Here is a 24,430-nt window from a genome sequence, read left to right as displayed (position 1 = left end):
TCCTCCGGGAAACAATGCTCACCAGAAGGTAAATATTACACACCACATGTGAAAAAGATGTAACTTTTTTTTTTCAGCCAGGGCCATACCATGTCAGTATTTTAATTGTTTTTTTTTCTCTTTATTCCACAGCACAGTGAGCAGCACTCGGGAGCCTGCACGATTGGACCCTTCTGAGGCGATCCCTGAGGAGACCGGCACCGAGGGACACTTCGACCGCCCCGGTACATCTGCACCTTCCCTGCCTTCCCACACATTCGACCCATCTGTCCCATCCACCAGCACAGGAGCATCGTGGCCGCCTACATTACATGAAGCTGCTGGTGAGGAGATCGCTTTCCCTTTACCCCACCCTTCTGCCCCTGCCGCCTCTAGTACACCTGCGGGTACTGGGCGGCAGCGGCAGAGGGGTCAGGAAAAGACTTATGCGCCAGAGTTCTTGCATCTGAATGCATCTTTCCAGAACTGTCTAAAAGTCTTGTCAGAGCAAATCTCCGCAGGCTTTCAGCAGATCAACTCCAGCATTCTGGAGGTGAAGACACTTCTGCAAACCATGCATTCAGAAGCAAGATCTTCGCCAAACCACACCTTTTTCAGGTCTGTTGTGGAGCGCATGGAAACGCTCTCTCCTGCCCAGCAGATGCATGTAATGCATTCGTGCCACGGTGCTCTACAGCAGGTTACCTCCCAACCTCCACCTCCCACCACTGTAGTTCCTCCACCTGCACCCCCTCCAGCCACTTTCCATCCTCCCCCTCCTATTACATCTGCACCCCCTCCAGCCACTTTTCATCCTCCCCCTCCTACTACATACGAGCAACCTGCCCAGTACCAGCAACCTCCCCAGTACCAGCAACCTCCCCAGTACCAGTCATCTCCCCACTTCCAGCAACCTGCCCCGTACCAAACTCCTTCCCCGTACCAAACTCCTTCCCCGTACCAAACTCCTTCCCCGTACCAAACTCCTTCCCCGTACCAAACTCCTTCCCCATACAACTTTCCATCAACATCATCTGCTCCTACAGTCCCTGCCCAACCCTCCACTCCACCACCCACCACCTCTTCTGCTTCCCACATGTCCACCCATTCTGTAGTTTTTTCCACACCTTCACCTCTAACTGTTCCTTCCCCACCACGATCCCAGTCCTCTCTCCACACACCCAGTGTCGAAGTGTCCCGCAGCCCCTCCAGCAGTATTTCCACCCCACAATACACAGATTTGTAATGTGTGTTTTTTAATAAAAATGCCCATTGGGTTTAAAACCTTTATTAAAAAAGTTTTTTGCACTTTAAAAACATTTTACAAAAAAAAAAAAAATTTTAAATAAAAGTTAAATTATCGTTTCACAATGGTTGTCTGTCATTTCTTTCTGCGGCGAACTATGTTTAAAAAAAAGGTTAAATACAGGGTATTTCAAAGGTAAAAAGGTATTCAAAACCAGGTATATAACTGTGGGTAAATTTTAGCTTTTTGCCACAGTTGTGTTCCTGGTTGTGTTTGAAGCGAAGTATTTCACCTAAAAAGTTGTGTTTATTGTTGGTGATTTCCTAACAATGTACACAACTTTTGTTAAAAGGTGAAATACTTTGCATAAAACACAACCAGGTACACACCTGTGGCCTAAAGCTAAAAATAGTAAGACCATGACAAGATAGCCAACTTTGGTTGGCAAAGGTATATACTGTTGGTCCAGAAGGTACACAAGTTTGGTTAGGGCACAAATCTTTCACACTCTGTCATCCTGCCAGTGTACTCTGCCTTGAGGGGCCACAAGGGTCAATTTTAAAAACCGGATCCGGCGTAATCCGTCGAAAAAACGGATAGAAAAACGGATGAACCGGATGAGACGGATCCGGTTTTGTCTGTCAAGAACAAGACGGATCCGGCAGAAAACCGGATCCGGCACATCAGGTTTTACAAAACATTTGCCGGATCCGGCATTCCGGCACGACGCCGGATCGCGCCTGACGCCGAAAACCTGATGTGTGAAAGTAGCCTAAATCTGTGAGCTCTCCAGCTGCTGCAAGACTACAACTCCCAGCATGTCCTAACATCAGCAGGATAAGGCCGGGGTCACACTTGGCCTCAGTACCCGGCACTGCCGGCGTCACTCGGACCATAGAAATACATGCGGCCGCACACTCCGATCCGAGTGCCGGGTATTAACATGCGAGACTCGTCCGAGTTCCTCGCATGTGTGATCCCGGCCTAACAGAAATAAACACGTGAAATAGATCACTCTGTAATGACGCTATCTAATTAATATATGAGTTTCACTTTTTGTATTGATGAACTGAAAAAAATTAACTTTTTGATGATATTGTAATTTTGTGAGATGCACCTGTATGTTACAGATAGTAGTATTTATACTCCAAACCATTATGCACAATTTCACAGGCTTCAGAGCTGAAATCCACATGCAGTCCTGCAACTCCGTCTACACAGAGCAGGCACAACTGACAGCTATCTGGGGTAGGCAATTAGAGTCTTTACAGCAAGAGGCAAACGGTAATCTCATATCCCCCTGCATTATAGGATTCCCCAAAATAACATGTAAAGGAATGTATCTGAAAACAAGTGTGATGTTTCCAAGGAAGACCAGCAGAATAGTAAGTGCAGCTCTGGGGTATGATACAGGATGTAACACGGGATAAGTACAGGATCAGTAATGTATGTACACAGTGACAGGATCAGTAATGTAATGTATGTAAGCAGTGACTGCACCAGCAGAATAGTGAGTGCAGCTCTGGGGTATAATACAGGATGTAACTCAGGATCAGTAATGTAATGTATGTACACAGTGACTACACCAGCAGAATAGTGAGTGCAGCTCTGGGGTATAATACAGGATGTAACTCAGGATCAGTAATGTAATGTATGTACACAGTGACTGCACCAGCAGAATAGTGAGTGCAGCTCTGGAGTATAATACAGGATGTAACTCAGGATCAGTAATGTAATGTATGTACACAGTGACTACACCAGCAGAATAGTGAGTGCAGGTCTGGAGTATAATACAGGATGTAACTCAGGATCAGTAATGTAATGTATGTACACAATGACTGCACCAGCAGAATAGTGAGTGCAGCTCTGGGGTATAATACAGGATGTAACTCAGGATCTGTAATGTAATGTATGTACACAGTGACTGCACCAGCAGAATAGTGAGTGCAGCTCTGGAGTATAATGCAGCATGTAACTCAGGATCTGTAATGTAATGTATGTACACAGTGACTCCACCAGCAGAATAGTGAGTGCAGCTCTGGAGTATAATGCAGGATGTAACTCAGGATCAGTAATGTAATGTATGTACACAGTGACACCACCAGCAGAATAGTGATTGCAGCTCTGGAGTATAATACAGGAGATAACTCAGGATCAGTAACGTAATATATGTACACAGTGACTGCACAAGCAGAATAGTGAGTGCAGCTCTGGAGTATAATACAGGATGTAACTCAGGATCAGTAATGTAATGTATGTACACAGTGACTGCACCAGCAGAATAGTGAGTGCAGCTCTGGGGTATAATACATTACTGATCCTGAGTTACATCCTGTATTATACTCCAGAGCTGCACTCACTATTCTGCTGGTGCAGTCACTGTGTACATACGTTACATTACTGATCCTGAGTTACATCCTGTAACGTATGTACACAGTGACTGCACCAGCAGAATAGTGAGTGCAGCTCTGGAGTATAATACAGGATGTAATTCAGGATCAGTAATGTATGTGCACAGTGACTGCACCAGCAGAATAGTGAGTGCAGCTCTGGGGTATAATACAGGATGTAACTCAGGATCAGTAATGTAATGTATGTACACAGTGACTGCACCAGCAGAATAGTGAGTGCAGCTCTGGAGTATAATACAGGATGTAACTCAGGATCAGTAATGTAATGTACGTACACCGTGACTGCACCAGCAGAACAGTGAGTGCAGCTCTGGAGTATAATACATGATGTAACTCAGGATCAGTAATGTATGTGCACAGTGACTGCACCAGCAGAATAGTGAATGCGGCTCTGGGGTATAATACAGGATGTAAATCAGTTTAATTGTTTAATTTCCCTGTAGTTCCAGCACGAGAAATTACTCAAATCAATGGCTTATCTGAAATATAAGAAAAGTCTACCAGAATGATAAACGCTTTTTATAACAGCTCTGCGCTCAAGTCACAAGATGAGGATCCATATAACCTGAGAATGCCCTAATAGTGTGTGTGAAAAGGTTTTTTGTTGTTGTTTTGTTCTTAATCCAACCTATCAATTGCAATACGGCAATCTGTTCAGGCACTGTGCACACAGTCTTATTTTTAGTTGTTTTTTGTTGTTGGAATCTGCTTCAGGAAACATTCCTTCTTTGGGGAGTTTTTGGATATGTTTTAATTTTCTCAATCAGCTTTGAAGAGTTTTTCAAACTCTTTTTGCAGTGATTTTTTGTTTTGCAGCATTTTGTTTAGACGTTGACTAGTTTGGAGCAGATTCTATCTATTCTAATCTTCTTCAAAGGAACGGCGTGCACTTTTTTCTCCCTCCCAGCTTTTTACAAAACGTGAAGCAGAAAAAAAAAAGCTCCCAAAAGACTGAACATATGGTCAGCAAAGGGATTTTACGGAAGAAATCAAGTCTTTCAAGTGTTTTTTTGAGCAATGTTTCAAGTCTTCCAAAATGTTTCCAAATGGCTCCAAAAAAAACTTTGTGTGCAGACACGTTGGAAATCTATGATAAATCATTAGGATTTTAAGCGATATATAGTAGCCATTGATACTGTAAAAAAAATTTTATCATTTTGATTGTGTGTAATGGTTTTTTTATGTTTTCCCCAGGATTTCATTGTTACTGTGGTTTTCTCATTCATGTGGCTCGTCAGCTCGTCTGCCTGGGCTAAAGGACTTTCCGATGTTAAGGTGGCGACAGACCCCGATGAAGTTCTGTTACTGATTTCGGCTTGTAAACAGCCCTCCAACAAGTGTATGGCTCTGCGTAGTCCTGTCATGTCAAGTCTGAATTCATCAGTGGTAAGTTGTTCGTACATGATGGACGGACTGGGAAGGATGCTGCGGGCTTCCTATCTGAAACCCATTAATGTAGAAATTCTCCAAGAGACCCCAGGACCAGTGGAAAAGGACCCCTGTGCAAGAACAGTATATGGGATCCTTACAGTCCAAAAGCTCCTCATTATGAAAAACTTCACCTGCTTTTGAGGTGAACAAGGCCCCCATTTTTTAAAAACTTTTCTAAACATGTACTGTAGACGAAGCATAAACACAATCCACACCAGAAAACGAGGCACAAACGCAATGCACACCAGAAAACGAAGCATAAACGCAATGCACACCAGAAAACGAAGCATAAACGCAATGCACACCAGAAAAGCTGCCATAAAATGACAATCAATAACTGAGTGTGAAGGGGTGTGTCCCTCTAAAGTCTGAAACTGGCAGCTCTGATTGGCCCACGCAAGGGTGTGTAGGGACACGCCCTCCAATTGAGAGCTCACAATTTTCAAAATTCTCAAATTATTCATAGATTTCTAGGAGTAATAACAGAGGAATAGAACACTGGAGAATGAAAAGAAATGATGCTCCGGAATTTGTCATGTTATATGAATCAGACATGTCAGGAGAGCCGATAAATTCGCTTTTGGAGGACCAACCCTCTAAAAGACCATTCACTGCAATTCCGGTTGGCCGCCTCCAAGAGCTCTGACTCTGTGCACCAGGAGAGCGTCCTATTGGACAAAAATGAAAGCTTTGATGCCTTATTTCATCGGAAAATGTGGAAGTTGTCCTCCCAAGCTGAGAGAGGAGATTGTCTAAGGTGCGATAAATCACACAATGTCAAGGTTACCTAATTACAATCCCCCCCCAGAACACATACAGACTTGAAATTTAATCTACAAAGCATTTAAGATTACATTTTCTTGCGACATTCAATAATTTGAATATAAATGCCACTCGTGTGACAGATGTACCAGGGGGATGAATAATATATGAGAAAGTCACTCACATCTTCATTTATCACCAAATTCAATTTTAACTTGAAAGGTGACACTGCGCGTCGTCACCGCGGGAAGCCACCAAGCCGATAAATGCTGCATTATATTGGGGCAATATCTTGGAGAGATGAAACGGTGCCAGCAAAAGTGACAATAATCCTTCATATACATCTGTAGGGTCATTAGTATAGGGCCGCACATTAGATTTTACTCAACAAAATAAGGTCCTGCCAGGTTTTAGATTTTATGAGCCATTCCATGCCGGTGCCAATCTGACTCCATGCCACAATGATATACGGTAAGTCTTTTTACGCTCCAGACGCCTAAAATTTGGAGTCAAGTCCACTCTTCTAACAGTTATTGGCAATGAGGAAAAATAACAGACGAAGCATTATCTCGTCGAGATGAGGAGTCAAGGTGCCATTATCAAGGCTTTCTGAATTTCACAAAGTTCCTAAATACAGCAAAAGAAAAAGGATCAGGCCTTATTCTTTCACCTACATGGGTTCTTTAAAATTGGTGAACTCATCAGAATGTTCAATAATTCTGCAAAAAATGTAACTAAAACTATATCAGATTTTAACACAACTCCTAAAAGTAGATAGAGATAACCGAATCAATTAAATTAGTAAAAAAATATAAAACTTTTTTAGTCCTTTTTTCAATTGAGGAAAATGAGCCAATATCACAGATCTGTGAACTTTTGGGAATAGTAGATAATTTGAAGATGAAATTAGAATCTGGTGTTTTTCATCAATGGGATGACAATCAGGTGGGAGTGGGCAACCTGTTTTATTTAAAGAACAAGGAGCTATCAAAGGCTGATTTTCAAAACACATTTGTAGGAGCGTTTCATGGCAGGAACCAAGGAGATTTCTGAGGACATCCAAAAATCAAGCACCATTGTGTATGAAGCTACCCAAACAAGTCAACAACCCTAGAACTCCGGAAACTATATGTAATCCATAAACAATCACAAATTGGCATTGATCATATAGTGCGTTATTTCATGTGTTATTTTACCTATATACTCCCAAATCACAGATAAGTCAATGGCATACTTACCCCCTGTCCTACTCTCATTAAAGAATGCCATTAAAGAAAGGGACCCTCTCGTAGATAAGATTTACATAAAATCTGCCCCCATTTTAGTCTGAATCATCTCCAAATCTTTCAGGATCGACAGTCCTGAGAAATCGAGACCAATATGACACAAGGTTCCCATATACCAGTGCATAGTTGGCAGGCTGGCTGGGCACGTGCATTATCACAGGGTGACTCGATCTACCAATAAGATGTGGCGCCCCTGAGGCTCAGTCGCCACAGAGGTATTGCACCTTCTCCTAAGGTGTGGTACCCCCCCATCATCCGGGTAAGTTGGGAACTCCTTTCCACGCTCCAACACTCGCACCCCACACAACAGGGTGGTTCTGCACAACCACATTGCGGCTCCTTGCTCAGAGGGTAGCAGAGCACCTTTGGTGGTTCCCTGCTTGGAACACTGGATGTGCTGGGAGGTGGGTGGAGTTAAGATACATAAAAGAGTGGGAAAGTGTAAGAGGACAGGTCAGTCTGACAGAAGATCAGTCGGGTAGGAAGTCACTCAGACAGGAGTGAGGATCCCTGGAAGTAGGGATGGAGGAAGGAGTGCTGCAGCTGCCTCAGTGATCTGAGCCAGCTGGCACGGGAAAGGAAAAGAAGGAGAAAGACGTAGAACTGAAATCTAAGCTTCCATAAGAAAGAAAGACAAGTACGGAACGAAGGAGTAGAGAGAACAGAGAGGACGTGGGTTAGAAGAGGAACCCTGCCTATAGGTTCTCAGCGCAAGGTTGGGGCCCGGTCCCCAAGGTTGTATGGACACTTATGGTTCTGCAGCAGACACGGTGGAGTAGTTGGCTGTAAATGCACTACTTCCATCTAAGAATTGGGGCACAACAGCAATTGGATAGAGAGCCGGGACTCAGGAGAAGGGAGTCCCCGAAGCAGGCTACAGCTGTCTGCCGTACAAGTAGAGTTCTTGGGAACATCTGACAGGAGGAACTCCAGTGTAACTCAGTACTAGGAGATCTTCACACTTTAAGGCGCTATAGAGGAGTCGTTCAGAAAGGTACATGTTGGAGGAGTGTTGGAGGGGAGAATCCTGACTTGCCCGGAGGTTGATTGAGTCTCTGACCCGGAGGACACGGCCTGGAGGCAGGCACCTGTGTGTGCGTACAACGGACTGTGAGTAAAGCTTTGGAACTACAAGCCCCGGTGTCCTCCATTCATTTGTGCGCTAACACATTCAGCACCGCTATAGCTGGGTACCATTCTCCACACCGCCTGCACCTCTCCTCTTCTATTCCATCCACGCTGCCCTGGGGCTACAGCTTCACCTGTGGGGAAATACACCATCTAGGCTGCAACACACCACCAGCCCCAGAGGATCTGCACGCAGCGTCGGCCTAACATCCTACTTGCCGAACACCACAGGTGGTGTCACAAACTATTCCATTAACTACATTCCACCATTCACATCATCCCCCATTACTTGGGCACCCAGGGCCACGGACCGGGTCACCGCTGCTGTGACACATTCCCCTGACACCGGCCCGGTACCGAGTACCCCACGGCCCTGGGAGGGAGACCCAAAGACAGTCTATTTACCCTGGGTATTTAGATAATAATAATAATAATAATAATAATAACAATTTTTATTTATATAGCGCCAACATATTCCGCAGCACTTTACAATTAAGCGGGGACATGTACAGACAATAAATTCAATACAAGTTAAGACAATTCAAACAGTGACATTAGGAGTGAGGTCCCTGCTCGCAAGCTTACAATCTACAAGGAAATGGGGGGACACAGTAGGTGAGAAATGCTTGTTAATTCATGTCTGGCAATTATAATAGGGATTTTCATATAAAGCTGCATGATCCGGTCATCAGCCCGTGTGTTTAAGTGCAATAGACAAGTATCAAGTGCAGTTATCATGTGCATGAAGGGTGTGGAGACAGATGAATAGTAGGGTGCAGATTCAGAATAATATTTGGAAGGAGGGAACAGGGCAAAGTTAGCTTGCTGAGTAGTTGATGTGGTAGGCTTGTTTGAAGAGATGGGTTTTCAAAGCGCGCTTGAATAGGTCAGGGCTAGGTATCAGTCTGATCGTCTGGGGAAGTGCATTCCAGAGAGCTGGAGCAGCACGAGAGAAGTCTTGGAGACGGAGGTGCGAGGTTCGGATTATGGGGGATGTTAGTCTTAGGTCATTTGTAGAACGGAGGGCACGTGTAGGGCGATAGACAGAGACGAGAGAGGAGATATAAGGCGGTGCAGAACAGTGGAGAGCTTTGTGGGTGAGAGAGATGAGTTTATACTGGACCCTGTAGCGAATAGGTAGCCAGTGTAATGACTGGCACAAGATGGAGGCATCGGTGAAGCGGCTGGACAGAAATATGACCCTGGCTGCCGCATTCAAGATGGATTGGAGAGGAGAAAGTTTGGTAAGAGGGAGACCGATCAGAAGAGAGTTGCAGTAGTCCAGACGAGAATGAATAAGAGAAATTGTAAGAGTCTTAGCAGTTTCAAAGGTGAGAAAAGGTCGGATTCTGGAGATGTTTTTAAGATGCAGGTGACAAGAGCGACTGAGTGATCGGATGTACGGAGTAAAGGAAAGTTCAGTGTCGAATATGACCCCAAGACAGCGGGCATGCTGCTTGGGAGTTATAGTTGAACCCTCCAGGGTTATTTCGATGTTAGGTAGAGTGAGGTTAGTAGAGGGGAGAAACACAAGAAGTTCAGTTTTAGAGAGATTTAGTTTCAGATAGAGGGAGGACATGATGCTAGAGACAGCAGACAGACAATCCTTGGTATTTTGAATTAGGGTAGGGGTGATGTCAGGGGAAGAAGTGTATAATTGGATGTCATCAGCATAGAGATGATACTGGAACCCAAATCTGCTGATTGTTTGTCCAATAGGGGCAGTGTATAAAGAGAAGAGGAGGGGGCCTAGGACTGAGCCCTGCGGGACCCCGATGGTAAGGGGACGAGAAGAGGAAGAGGAGCCGGAAAAAGATACAGTGAAGGAGCGGTCAGAGAGGTAGGAGGAGAACCAGGAGAGGGCTGTGTCCTTGAGGCCTATAGAGCGGAGCATAGTGAGGAGGAGCTGGTGATCCACAGTGTCAAATGCGGCAGAGAGATCCAGGAGAATCAGCAGGGAGCAATGACCTTTCGATTTAGCTGTTATTAAATCATTAGAGACTTTAGTGAGGGCAGTTTCAGTAGAGTGTAAAGAGCGGAAACCAGATTGTAAGGGGTCGAGAAGAGAGTTATCCGAGAGATAGCGGATTAGACGGGAGTGGACCAGGCGTTCCAGGAGTTTAGAGATGAAGGGAAGGTTAGAGACAGGTCTGTAGTTAGCAGTGCAGTTCTGGTCCAGGGATGGCTTTTTAAGTAAAGGGGTTATGATGGCATGTTTAAATGAGGAGGGAAATATACCTGAAGAAAGAGAGAGGTTAAATATTTTAGTCAGGTGAGTGGTGACCACTGGTGAGAGAGACTGCAGGAGCTGTGAAGGAATAGGGTCACTGTTGCAGGTTGTAGGCCGAGCAGAAGCGAGGAGCTTGGAAACTTCTTTTTCTGAAACAGGCTCAAAGATGTCTAGTGAGCTTTAGGTGCGGCAGGGAAGGGGATCCAGGCACTGAGGAGATAGGGCTGAGATATCCTGATGTATGTGGTTGATTTTTTCTAGGAAATAAGTGGCCAGATCCTCACCGCTGATGTTGGTGATGGGGGCCTGTACTTTAGGTTTCAGGAGGGAGTTTAAGGTTTCAAAAAGTCGTCTTGGGTTGTTGGATAGTGAGGTGATGAGGGTGGTGAAGTAGGATTGTTTGGCCAGATGAAGGGCAGAGTTATAGGTTTTGAGCATGAACTTATAGTGGATGAAGTCTTCTGCTAAGAGAGATTTTCTCCACTGCCGCTCTGCACACCTCGAGCAGCGCTGAAGAAAGCGTGTTTGCGTTGTGTGCCAGGGCTGCCGTTGTCTGTGTCGGGTCTTTCTGCGTATAGAAGGTGCTGCTTCATCTAGGGCATTCTTCAGTGTATTATTGAAGTGTGACAATGCTATGTCTGGACAGGAGAGGGTGGAGATGGGGGCTAAAGATGTGTGGAGATTGTCCCTAAGCTGTTGGGTATTAATGGTACGTGTATTCCGATAAGTGTGGTAAGTGGGGGTGTCCCGGGTGAGGAGACAATTCTTGACAGAGAAGGAAAGAAGGTTGTGGTCCGAGAGCGGGAGAGGCGAGTTAGTAAAGTCGTGCAGCGAGCCAGGACGGGAGAAAACCAGGTCCAGAGTATTCCCGTCCTCTTGTGTAGGAGAATTAGTAAACTGTGAGAGGCCGAATGAAGAAGTTAGAGAAAGAAGATGAGAGGCAGACTGGGAGAGCGGATCATTGATGGGGATGTTAAAGTCTCCCATGATGAGGGTGGGTATGTCACAGGATAGAAAGTGAGTAAGCCAGGTGGTGAAGTGGTCTAGAAACTGGCGGGAGGAGCCTGGAGGGCGATAAACAACCGCCACTCGTAAGGAGAAAGGCTTAAAGAGTCTGACGGCGTGGACTTCAAAGGAAGGAAATGTAAGTGAGGGAACCGGGGGGATGACCTGGAAAGCACATTGTGATGAAAGGAGCAAACCAACACCTCCACCCTGTCTGTTCTCAGGTCTGGGGGTATGTGAAAATTTCAGCCCACCAAACGAGAGAGCGGCAGCAGCGGTGGTGTCTGAATGCTGGATCCAGGTTTCTGTAATAGCCAGAAGGTTAAGGGAATTAGAGAGAAAAAGATCGTGAATGTAAGTCAGTTTGTTACACACAGACCGTGCATTCCAGGGCAAGGACACGCTGAATCTTAGCCAAGAGTCAAACAAGTTTAAGCTACAACCTGTATGTGGCATCTCAGTTATTGACAGGTAAGTTGTCGGCTTTCCTAAAGAAGGGGGGTTTTAGGTTGCAACTGATGGTTTTGAGGGTGGGAGAGAGTCGAGGTGGGAGTAGCAAGTTCCAAAGTACTCGAGGAATCTTGAAGACAGTTGTGTGAAGAGCAGACTGGAGGAGAACAGAGCAGGGGATCTTCTAAAGATCAGAGATTGTCTGGGGAGGTATCAGGAGATTAGGCCAATATGTATAAAAGGGATAAATTAGGTATGGCCTTTTAAGTCATTGTAAGTATTTTTAGCTGAGTTATATAAGCGATGGGTAACCAAACTCAGGGAAGTGAATGACAGAAAGGAGAGGGGGATTGGTTGGGCAATTGAAGAGGGATTGGAGGTTGCAAGAGTGCTAGATCGGAGGCCACAGGGAAGGACACTGCCCTAATCTAGATGGGAGCTGAAGATGACATGTACTGACATTTTCATTGATTCATGAAATGAGAAAAATGCGGACTTCAGAAATTATTTTGAATTGTAGGTGGTAGGAAACAGTCAAGGTTTGCATGTGAAATTTGAAAACCATGGTGTCAGTCTTGGAAATTGGTGAAGGTGGTGGAGGTGACATATTGTTATGGGCTTATTTTTCAGGGGTCGGCCTTGTCCCTTAGTTCAAGTGAAGGGAAAGTTATATGCACCAGCATGCATGCATTTTAGACCATTGTAGCTTCCAACTTTGTGGGAATAGCTTAGGGAAGACTCTTTTCTGTTCCCTTTGACTGTGCCTGTTGCACAAATTCCATAGAGACAATGTGAGGGCGGTAGGTCCTCGTAGGTTTCTGTCCTGATGAAGAGGTCCTGCGTGGCCTCAAAATGCGCTGACTCTGTAAACTTATTTAATAAACCATTCAATATATCCTGTTGGATATACTGTGAATTCATCGTTAGCATCGCGTGACTGGCACCTCTGTCACATTGTCTTCATCCAGTTTGGTCCTTTCAAGTCCTGTTAAGATGCGAGATACCCATTGTTTTGTAGCAACCATGCTAGGTGAGTGGATTCTCTCCCTTCACATCTCATTTTTTATTGGTTAAAACCCTATTGTGCTCTTTTTTTCCAATTTTCTCTACTCACAAATTCCATAAAGACATACTTGAGGCAATTTGTTGTGGAAGAACATGACCGGTTGCACAGAGCCTAGACATCAGTCCTATCCAATACCTTTGGTATGAACTAAAATGGAGATTGTGAGCGCGGTCTCTCCACCAATATCAGTGTCTGACCTCACAAATGCTCTTCTGGACAAAGAGGCAAATCTTCCCACAGGCACGTCCAAAATATTGTATAAAATCTTCCCTGAAGAGTATACCTGCAGTGTGACGGTCTCCATATTAATGCCTATGGATGTAGAATAGGAGGTCAGAAAAGCTAGTCCAATTACTGTATAGCCTGCTAAACCCCTTATTTTCCAATTCAAATAACAGTGTCAGTGACAGCTTTCCATATAGTGTCTTCATTCATTATTGAGACTCATTAAGAACACATTTTCTGCTTTTTTCCTCTAGGTTTTTGGCTTTCTAAACTTCATTCTGTGGGCTGGAAACATCTGGTTTGTCTTCAAGGAGACGGGCTGGCATGCTTCGGGACAAAGATATCCTCAAGAATCAATGGAAAAACAGTCTGGTAGTCAGTCACTAAACCAAGGTGGATACAACCAAGATACCTATGGACCAACTCCACCTTATAACCAACAACAAGCAGGATTTGGACAACAACCCAACTTCGGACAACCAGGTGGAATTGGCCAGCAAAACTATAACCAGGCTCGATACAACCAAACAGGCCCAACATCTTTTGCCAATCAGATTTAACAGAATGGAGAAAAACATGTTCCACCCCAATGAACACAGACAGCTTGAGAAGATATGCTTTCATTAGGAATGATTTGGTGTATGTCTGAGAGACGGTCGAACAGTTTCTTCTAGAGTTGAAGGAAACACAGATGGTGGATCGTGCTATCCTGATACATTTAGGAACTGGTGAAGATCTCTAGTGTATAAAATTACTGTGTTTGTGTGTATATCTGTAAGCACATTTTGTAAACTTGGATGTTTTAATATGTGGCAAAAATTGCTAAATTTCACTGTGCTAAGAATGGTATCGTTCAACCCGAACCCTGCATGCTACATCTTTCGCGACATACATTCGTTTGCTGTTACTTTTCTGTTTTATGCATAGTTTCGGGCATGATCCTATGGTTTGAACACGTATTCTTGTAATATATAACCTAGAGTGACATGAGGTATATATGCTGTACTGTATGTAGCCATACGTTATGGTAACAATGTGCAAACGTTAATTCCTCGTTGTTGTTTTTGGGTTCCATCATCACTTGACCCCTTCAACGTCCTCCAACCTATTGTGTTCCAAGGACAATGCTAAGGGAACCTCTTACATGAAGAGGACTCCATATTCTAACCATCAGCTTTCTGCACATGGGGTTCCGAATAAAAGTCTATACCTGACCATGAAATAATTTATTTTAATGTTCATATGATTTCTTTTTTAGGGGGGAAGTGACGTCTTGTACCGTTACCAATATATCAGTAGCTTGTACTGACATCTTCAACACATGTAGAGTAGTTGTGACCTTCTTTGTATGCGAGTATGAGATGAGGACCACGTTACTGTGTTTTTTGCTTCCAATCTAAGGCGTAATTCACTCTACAGGGAATAGAATTAGGATGTGCTAGGTTGCTGAATCCGAGATGTGCACATTTTTTGGGCTAAGACAATATTTCCAATAATATATATTGGAGAGAATTCATGGCGGTGTTAACTCACTCGTGTGAGTCGTTTGGGGTGGAGAGCTGGTGGGTCATGTTTTTCAGATCCTTGGCGCTAATTCAGGTGCCAACATACTACTCTGCCTTTTTCAGTGTATTAAAGGTGCTCTTACGCTTGTTAGCCGAATACTTGGCCAGTCCTCCCTATCTCTGCAAACCCATGCACAATCGTTCATCCAACAGCTGCTCTTTCCAACTTTTCTCCCTTTGACCAAGAGTGCATGTGTCTTAAACGAGGAGACTAAGCGGCTGCTGGACACCCCTTATGGAGGCATGAAAACAAAGGATCAGACAAGTTAACATCAATATACTCGATCCTTTTTTTCACCCCCTAACGTCAATTTTCAAGGGAGAGTCATGAGAACAACATAGGCATGAAATGGTTGGACGGTCCCTTTGAAATTGTCAGGTTTGTCTGATTTTGCTCTTTGACATACGGACACCTTTAGACAAGGGGATAGGGCAACCACGTAAATCATCGCCCCTACCTCTGTCCTTGGAAAATTGTAACACCTTCCTCATCAGTGACTTATTGACTTGTGCTTGGGTAGCAAGGGCAACAATGAGAGAAACAAAGGAGGCGGGATTGTACCGATCCCTTTGAATACCTTGAAGCTATGAAACGCGTCGGTATGGAGGTCCTATTCTCCTTGTTGCAATTGCTATCCTTCTCACTATTATGAACCCTGCCAAAGCTCCCTACGCTATTCTGAGCATTAAAAAAGAGGGTAAAAGTACCATTTAAAAGATATAATAGTCCAATATATCACAGTGTTATTAATATTATACAGTATTATAGAGCAGTGAGTGTTATAGCAGTCCTGGCGTAATACTGGGAGATGAATGTATGTGCTGCCACCCTACGTCATACTCTTCAATCTTTGACTATAGTTGATCATAGTAAGAACCTTCTTTATCATTTTTAATTTCATCTATACAATACATTGTAATTGCTGATATTCAGAATCGGATATTGATGTGACTGATCTTGTTATATATAGAAAATCAAGACACCTATCTGGGGGAATTTCTACGGTCCCTGATGTATTTTTGTGAACAATCCATTTTTTTAATATTGTCCATTGATTAAGGCTCGCCGGCTGTAGGTGGCCGGTGTACGGGGGTTTATGTTATTTTATAATACATGTATCTATATTCATGAATTTTAGGCGTTAAGGACGTACCGACTGAACTAGTTTATAACATTTACCAAAAGTATTCTAGTGGTTGTAATCTACTAAATAGTGTATTGATTTGTCGTCCTCCTGGCTGTACTCTTGGCAGACCACAAGCACAAATGATGTAGTTATTACTATACACCTATGTAAACGATGTATGGATCTACGTGGACAATCTCTATTGTAATTGCATTTTGGCTCAAATAAAGTTGTTGCGTAAAATGCATCAAAGTTTTGATTAGTTTTGTTTCTTTCTCGTATATTTTTGCATTTTGATTGAGAAGTTGTTGAATCTAATGACTAGTTGTATAAATTAGATTGTTGTGTTACACATATTAACTTTTTTTTTTCAAATTGGGTTTCTTTAAAAAAGCAATATACCGTATATACTTGAGTGTAAGCGTGGCTCCCCCCCATCCTGTCCTGGTATGCATGGCTCCCCCGTCCTGTCCTGGTATGTGAGGCTCCCCCCGTCCTGTCCTGGTATGCATGGCTACCCCGGTCGCTGTCCTGGTACGCCTGGATCCCCTCATCCTGTGCTGGTATGCGTGGCTCTTCCTGTCGCTGTCCTGGTATGTGTGGCTCTCCTCTTCCTGTCCTGGTATGCATTGCTCCCCCTGTAGCTGTCCTGGTATGTGTGGCTCACCCCCTCCCATCCTTATATACAGTGGGGAAAAAAAGTATTTAGTCAGTCAGCAATAGTGCAAGTTCCACCACTTAAAAAGATGAGAGGCGTCTGTAATTTACATCATACGTAGACCTCAACTATGGGAGACAAACTGAGAAAAAAAAATCCAGAAAATCACATTGTCTGTTTTTTTTTCATTTTATTTGCATATTATGGTGGAAAATAAGTATTTGGTCAGAAACAAGCAATCAAGATTTCTGGCTCTCACAGACCTGTAACTTCTTCTTTAAGAGTCTCCTCTTTCCTCCACTCATTACCTGTAGTAATGGCACCTGTTTAAACTTGTTATCAGTATAAAAAGACACCTGTGCACACCCTCAAACAGTCCAAACTCCACTATGGTGAAGACCAAAGAGCTGTCAAAGGACACCAGAAACAAAATTGTAGCCCTGCACCAGGCTGGGAAGACTGAATCTGCAATAGCCAACCAGCTTGGAGTGAAGAAATCAACTGTGGGAGCAATAATTAGAAAATGGAAGACATACAAGACCACTGATAATCTCCCTCGATCTGGTGCTCCACGCAAAATCCCACCCCGTGGGGTCAGAATGATCACAAGAACGGTGAGCAAAAATCCCAGAACCACGCGGGGGGACCTAGTGAATGAACTGCAGAGAGCTGGGAACAAGGCCTACCATAAGTAACACACTACGCCACCATGGACTCAGATCCTGCAGTGCCAGACGTGTCCCACTGCTTAAGCCTGTACATGTCCGGGCCCGTCTGAAGTTTGCTAGAGAGCATTTGGATGATCCAGAGGAGTTTTGGGAGAATGTCCTATGGTCTGATGAAACCAAAATGGAACTGTTTGGTAGAAACACAACTTGTCGTGTTTGGAGGAAAAAGAATACTGAGTTGCATCCATCAAACACCATACCTACTGTAAAGCATGGTGGTGGAAACATCATGCTTTGGGGCTGTTTCTCTGCAAAGGGGCCAGGACGACTGATCCGGGTACATGAAAGAATGAATGGGGCCATGTATCGTGAGATTTTGAGTGCAAACCTCCTTCCATCAGCAAGGGCATTGAAGATGAAACGTGGCTGGGTCTTTCAACATGACAATGATCCAAAGCACACCGCCAGGGCAATGAAGGAGTGGCTTCGTAAGAAGCATTTCAAGGTCCTGGAGTGGCCTAGCCAGTCTCCAGATCTCAACCCTATAGAAAACCTTTGGAGGGAGTTGAAAGTCCGTGTTGCCAAGCGAAAAGCCAAAAACATCACTGCTCTAGAGGAGATCTGCATGGAGGAATGGGCCAACATACCAACAACAGTGTGTGGCAACCTTGTGAAGACTTACAGAAAACGTTTGACCTCTGTCATTGCCAACAAAGGATATATCACAAAGTATTGAGATGAAATTTTGTTTCTGACCAAATACTTATTTTCCACCATAATATGCAAATAAAATGAAAACAAAACAGACAATGTGATTTTCTGGATTTTTTTTTCTCAGTTTGTCTCCCATAGTTGAGGTCTACCTATGATGTAAATTACAGACGCCTCTCATCTTTTTAAGTGGTGGAACTTGCACTATTGCTGACTGACTAAATACTTTTTTTCCCCACTGTACATGCTTCCTATTACAAAAAAAACAAAACATCCTACTCACTCTCCAGCGTCCCTCGCAGCACCTCGTTCCGGCTTCCAGCATCTCTTCCTGTGCTGAGTGATTAGGTGGCACTGCTCATTAAGGTAATGAATATTCCCTCCACACCCATGGTAGTGGAGACGTGCGCATATTCATTACCTTAATGAGCGGTGCCATGTGATTGCTCAGCACAGGAAGAGCTGCTGGAAGCAGGCACCAATTAGATGCTGTGAGGGCACGCTGGAGGGTGAGTAGGATGTCTTCTGGAATTTGGTGGCTGTGGTTGCAGCTGTCACTGTGCGCGCTATAAGAGAAATGAATATTCATTTCTCTTTAGCAGCGGCACAGGCTTTAGCCACAGCCGCCGGCTCCTGCCTCTGTGACCCGCTGCTCCGCAGCTTCCCCTGCCCTGCCGGCTTTCTGGGACAATGACTCGTGTATAATCTGAGGGTGCATTTTCAGCACAAAAAATGTGCTGAAAATCTCGGCTTATACACGAGTATATACGGTAAGTATTTTTACAATTTTCACACTGACCTCTGATGCTTTTTTATACTCATACTTCCTATCCTTTTCAGTAAGAGTTTTCAGCAGGCTCGTTATCAACAGAGGCAGAATTATAGAGAAAGGTAGCACCTCTGTACACAGCTGATAATACAAGATCCAGCAATCACAATAGATGTCACAGATCCACCTTCTTCCCCTCTGTTCACAATGAAATATGTGTAAGGAGGTGACAGAGGCCGTCATATGCCTACCCCCTCTTTGAACAGTATTCATATTGAATGTGTGCAGTTCCATAGTGTTTCTGATTGTTAGTGTACTCATGTAATGTTGCTGTAATGTGTATGTACTTGACATGTGTTGTGTATAGGATTAGGAATAGCATAGGACAATAGTGTGCATAGAATAGTGTGAGCAAATTAGAGATAGAGGAGCACAAGCATAGTTAGCATAAGGGGTTTTCCAGGCTGGGAGGAGTCACAGATGGGTGTAGTACAGGACAGTGGGATATAGTGATGGCGGGACTTCCTGGTTAGTGAGCAGAGCCCAGGCGGCCATGCCCAGGGCAAGAAGTAGTGATGCAGCAGTGAGAGCAGTCAGATAGCTGTGGAGATGAAGTTGCTGAGGCAAGAAGGGACCCCAGGCTGTGTGGCATGCAAGTGGTCACCATCTTAAATGGTAACCTTTCCAAAGAGGATCCGAGGCCTACGGTCCATATTAGGCGGAGCTCTGATGAAGAGCCTTCTACCGTTTCCTATTGAAACTGGATAAGGTGAATGGGAGGAAGCTGGTGGACCTAAAGGCACTGACGCCGCAGATGGGACAGAGACTATCCAACAAGGCAGAGATTGCCAGGAAAGACAGAGATTGTCAGATGGGACAGAGATTATCTAGCAAGGCAGAGATTGCCGGGAAGGACAGAGATTGTCAGACGGGACAGGGATTGTCCAGTGAGGCATAGATTGCCTGAACGAGGCAGAGATTGCAGGAAAAACAGGGAAAACTCCAGGAATGTCATTGCATGAGAACTGTGCTCTATCCATGTCAAGAAGTCTGTTGCTAAGTAAAGTTGAACTGTTAAGCATGGACATAGACTTTGGGGACATTTGTGAGATTCAGGAATCTGTAGCCGGAGGATAGCTGACGCAGAAGGAACCCTAGAATCTAAAGTGAGTGTTCTACTTTATATTTCCTTTGTGGGGTGCCAGGTTGTGGGAATGCAACAGCACCTCGCCACGTCTACCACCCTGGCCTCCTCACATATGCACATGCTCATTTGATGCTTTAAAAGGGCAGTGCATCCTTGGAGTACAAATCTTCAGTCACTCTATGTGACTGTAGACTTGTGAATCCAACCAGCACGCGCACTGCATGCTATGAGGTATTCGGTGTTGATGCTGGGAGCAGGAAGTCATGTGGCTGCTTGTATGCAATTTGCATACTTCCAGCCACATTCTGACTAGACGTGTCTGGCCTTGCTCACCCTACAGGTATTTTGAGAGAGGCCGTGCACGTATAGTCGGCTTGTGACCACATTTATGCAAATCGCATACTTACAGTCACGAAAGTCACCACTTTTGGTGCCGTCACTAAAGAATCCTTGCAGTGCGCAATGCGCAGACTTGGAGGATTCACAAGTCTGCAGTCACATAGCATGACTGCAGACTTGTACCGTAAACCTGTTCAACCCCTTTAATACAAAACATAGGGTCTGAGTTTATTCATTGCTGGTAATGTACATGTTAACTTCCTGAATCAACAGGAAGTTTCAGTCTAAATAAGCCCCAGTGGCCAGTGTGAAAATTGCAAGATTTTTAATTTTTACTTACAATATAGATTGTGATATGGAAGAAGACTAATATTGCCAAAAATATTTAAAAATATATATATTAACACAAAAACCTGATGTAAACAATGAGTTCAATTTTTGATGATAGCTTCCCTTTAAGATGCACAATCTCTTGGATTTCCAACACATTGGTGGCCTTTGGTCCTGCAGACTGACTCACACACGCACACACACACAGTCACTAGAATCCATTCATTGGTCTTCATCTAGTATTCCAAAAATGCATCCTGTCGCCAGTGACATCACTGAAGCACTTCCTAATAAATTGATTGGTTGGATGCAGAGGTATTATTAACAAATACTATTTCAAAGGTAAGTTAAAGAGTAAAAGAAAGTTAAGTGACACAGAGTAAGCAATTCCCAATTGAGGACATGCTGTTGACCAAATTAATGACCAACGTAATAACAATAGAACTATGACGACGCATAAGACCAGCGGTGGAAGACATTGGAGGTGTTATAATACAGTGGCATGTAAAAGTTTGGGCACCCCTGGTCAAATTTAATGTTATTGTGAACAGTTAAACAGGTTGAAGATGAATTGATCTCTAAAAGGCCTAAAGTTAAAGATGACACATTTCCTTTGTATTTTAGGCACACAAAGAAAAAAAAAATTTTTCATCGTTTACATTTTAAAAATTGCAAAAAGAAAAATGTGCAAATGCAAAAGTTTGGGCACCCTTGAAGATTTGTGTGCTTTGTGGTAGATCGGCTCACTCAGCTGTAAACGAAAGTAGACAATGGAATACTGTCTCTTTAAGCTCTTCACTGGATTATTAAACATGCGGCCTAAATCACGGTGAAGTAAAAAATAAACACGGCCCTTTGGGAATAAAACAGGAAAAACAAAACAAAATGGTAACACAAAGCACAGTCCTTGCGGCTGCGGGGATCTACCCACTCAGGGTTAACAACACACGGTTCAGGTTAGTTCAAAACGAACACCTCTCTGGAGTTGGCCTCTCCAGACACATTGAACACTGAATGCCTCAGAAGGCCCTCTACTGAAACCCCAGACCACAACCTTAGTTGGAAATAAGGTGGACAACCTCCCACCCTCTCTATGGATGACCACAAAAACCCAGCCCTTAAAATGGCTGATTAACCCCTCTCAACACATATTGTGCTGAAGCAAAAATCTGGGTTTCAAATCAATGAAGCTAATAGCCTCAGTGAAATGTACAGTATCTCCCCTCCAGCACTTTACCAGTGACTTTGTCACAGCTCAGATAACTTTGATCAAGGTTTCAGACCTTAATTAGAATGTCAGGGTTAAGGATTGTTCACTATCATCATTAGGAAAGGCCAGGTGATGCAAATTTCAAAACTTTATAAAACCCAGCCTCCTCTAACTTTGTGCCAAAAAACAGCAGCCATTGGTTCAACAAAGCAGCTGCCTAGCGCTCTGAAAATGAAAATGGTGGAGGCCCACAAAGCAGGAGAAGCATATAAGAAGATGACAAAGTGTTTTCAAGTTGCCCTTTCCTCAGTTCGAAATGTAATTAAGAAATGGCAGTTACCAGGAACAGTGGAGGTCAAGATAAGGTCTGGAAGACCAAAACTTCAGTGAGAGCTGCTCATTGGATTGCTAGATAAGCAAATCAGAACCCCTGCTTGACTGCAAAAGACCTTCAGAAAGATTTTGCAGACTCTGAAGTTGTGGTACATTATTCTAGTGTTCAGACACTTGAACTAATATGGCCTTCATGGAAGAGTCATCAGAAGAAAACCTTTCCTGCATTCGCACCATAAAATTCATCAGAAGTAAGAAAAAGAACATCTAAACAAGCCTGATGCATTTTGGAAACAAGTCCTGGGGACTGATGAGTTTGAAATAGAACTTTTTAGCCACAATAATCAAAAGTTTGCAAGGAGAAAAAAAGCATAGAATTTCAGAAGAACATCTCGCCAACCATTAAGCATGGGGGTGGATCAATCACGCTTTGGGGTTGAGTTGCTACCAATAGCAAAGGGAACATTTCACGGGTAGAGGGAAGAATGGATTCAATGAAATTTCAACAAATTCTTGATGCAAACATAACACCATCTGTAGAAAAGCTTAAGTTGAAAAGAGGACGAGGATGGCTTCTACAAATGCAGAATGATCCTAAACACACATCAAAATTCACAGTAGGCGTAAGCTGAAGATTTTACAGTGGCCCTCACAGTCCCCTGATCTGCACATCATTGAAAATCTGTGATTAGACCTAAAAATAGTAGAGGATACAAGACGACCCCAGACTCTCACAGAACTGGAAGAATTTTCCAAGGAAGACTGGATGAAAATCCCTCAAACAAGAATTAGAAGACTCTTGTCTGGCTACAAAAAGCATTTACAAGCTGTGATACTTTCAAAAGGGGGTGCTACTAAGTGCTAACCATGCAGTGTGCCCAAACATTTGAATTGGCCAATTTTCCTTTTTGTCATTTTAAAAAATGTAAAAGATGAAAATATTTTTTTCCCTAAAATACAAAGGCAATGTGTCATCTTTAACTTTAGGCCTTTTAGAGATCATTTCATCTTCAACTTTCTTAAGAGGTTCACAATAACAGTAATTTTGACCAGGGGTGCCCAAACTTTTAGATGATATTCTTAGGGGGGCCTATAAGTCAACTGTGGCTAAGGAGAGAAAAGAATTACTTAGGCCAAACTCAAAAAACACTGAGGATAATACCATCAGATTCATCACCAGATTTTCTAATGGGGCCAATGACCTGAGAGCTATCATGGATCGACACTGGCCAATTTTATGCATGGATCAGGACCTCCCTGGTGTGATTTCAAAAAATCCACAAATCACCTACAGAAGGGGCCGTTCCTTCAAGGATAGGCTTGTCCGCAGCCATTTTACCCAGAAAATTTCACATGGCTCTACATGGCTAGGCGCACAACCAAAAGGCTGCTATAGGTGTGGCAGCTGCAAGTATTGTACTTCCGTACAACAAAGCAGGGAATTTCAGAGCAACGTTACAGGGAGAACCTACCCAGTCTGTCAGTTCATCAACTGCAGATGAATAGGAGTTGTTTATAAGATCACCTGCATATGTGGCCTGAAATACGTCGGCAAAACCAAGAGAGAGCTTAGGGTCAGGGTAGGAGAACATCACAGGGAAATAATCAAGAAACGTGACACACCAGTGGCCAACCACATTAATCAAACTCATAAGGGGGATGTAAAGGCTGTCAGTTTCATGGGTATAGAGAAGATCCCTCAAAATCAAAGAGGAGGTGATTGGGACAAATGTATCCTCCAGAGAGAGACCTAGTGGATTTTTTCCCTACAAACCACACACCCAAAAGGACTTAATGAAATTCTCTCCTTTTCTTCCTTCTTGTAGTGAGATTTTTATAGGGTTATCTAACCTAGGGAGAGCCGTCGACGAGTGGGGGCGCCAATTGCGCAGGTTTCTAGGGTGCCAACCTCCGCGTGAGGTAGGGGTCATTTAGAGAGGGAATAATAGGGTCAGACTTAGTGAGCACCCTTCCTATACTTCTACAGATACGAAGGAGATTGGTGGTATCCCTTTTTATCCATTCATCACATACTCCAAATTGACTACATTTACATCAATATTGTCATGTTTCCTCATTCTGAAATTGTCCTTTTATAGCTTTGGACCACTGATATGGTGCATAATTTATTGTACAAGGTAATCACTGAAAATGTCCGCATTAAGGGTTAAATGTTGCTAGTGATAAGTCCTAGCGCCTCCTTATTTTACCAAAATGTGCATTTGGAAACGTTATTAACATGTGTCTGGAATATAATGCTGGTTGCACATTTGATTATTTGGCTTTGTACATGGTAAACCGCGTGGTAACGTGGCACTTAAAGGGAATCTGTCACCCCTTTTTTGAGATATCAT

At 43.6% G+C, this 24,430-nt stretch overlaps 1 protein-coding gene across 2 annotated transcripts in view; it reads left to right on the top strand.

The window, feature by feature from the left end:
• The window catches only part of SYNPR (synaptoporin), a 210,110-nt gene extending 193,947 nt beyond the window's left edge, over positions 1-16,163 (top strand). For both annotated transcript variants that reach the window (XM_073569782.1, XM_073569783.1), the window contains 2 exons: positions 4,831-5,022; positions 13,474-16,163. In XM_073569782.1, the coding sequence (XP_073425883.1) occupies positions 4,831-5,022; positions 13,474-13,779 (498 nt within the window). In that variant the 3' untranslated portion in view covers positions 13,780-16,163. The remainder of the gene's footprint in view (positions 1-4,830; positions 5,023-13,473) is intronic.
• The last annotated feature ends 8,267 nt before the right edge of the window (positions 16,164-24,430 follow it).

This window comes from Dendrobates tinctorius, unplaced genomic scaffold (assembly GCF_039654945.1).
Source record: "Dendrobates tinctorius isolate UK_male_01 unplaced genomic scaffold, ASM3965494v1 ptg000027l, whole genome shotgun sequence".
Taxonomy (NCBI): Eukaryota; Metazoa; Chordata; class Amphibia; order Anura; family Dendrobatidae; genus Dendrobates; species Dendrobates tinctorius.
The sequence above is the reverse complement of the archived record's forward strand: the minus strand, read 5'-3'. Positions and strand labels throughout refer to the sequence as shown.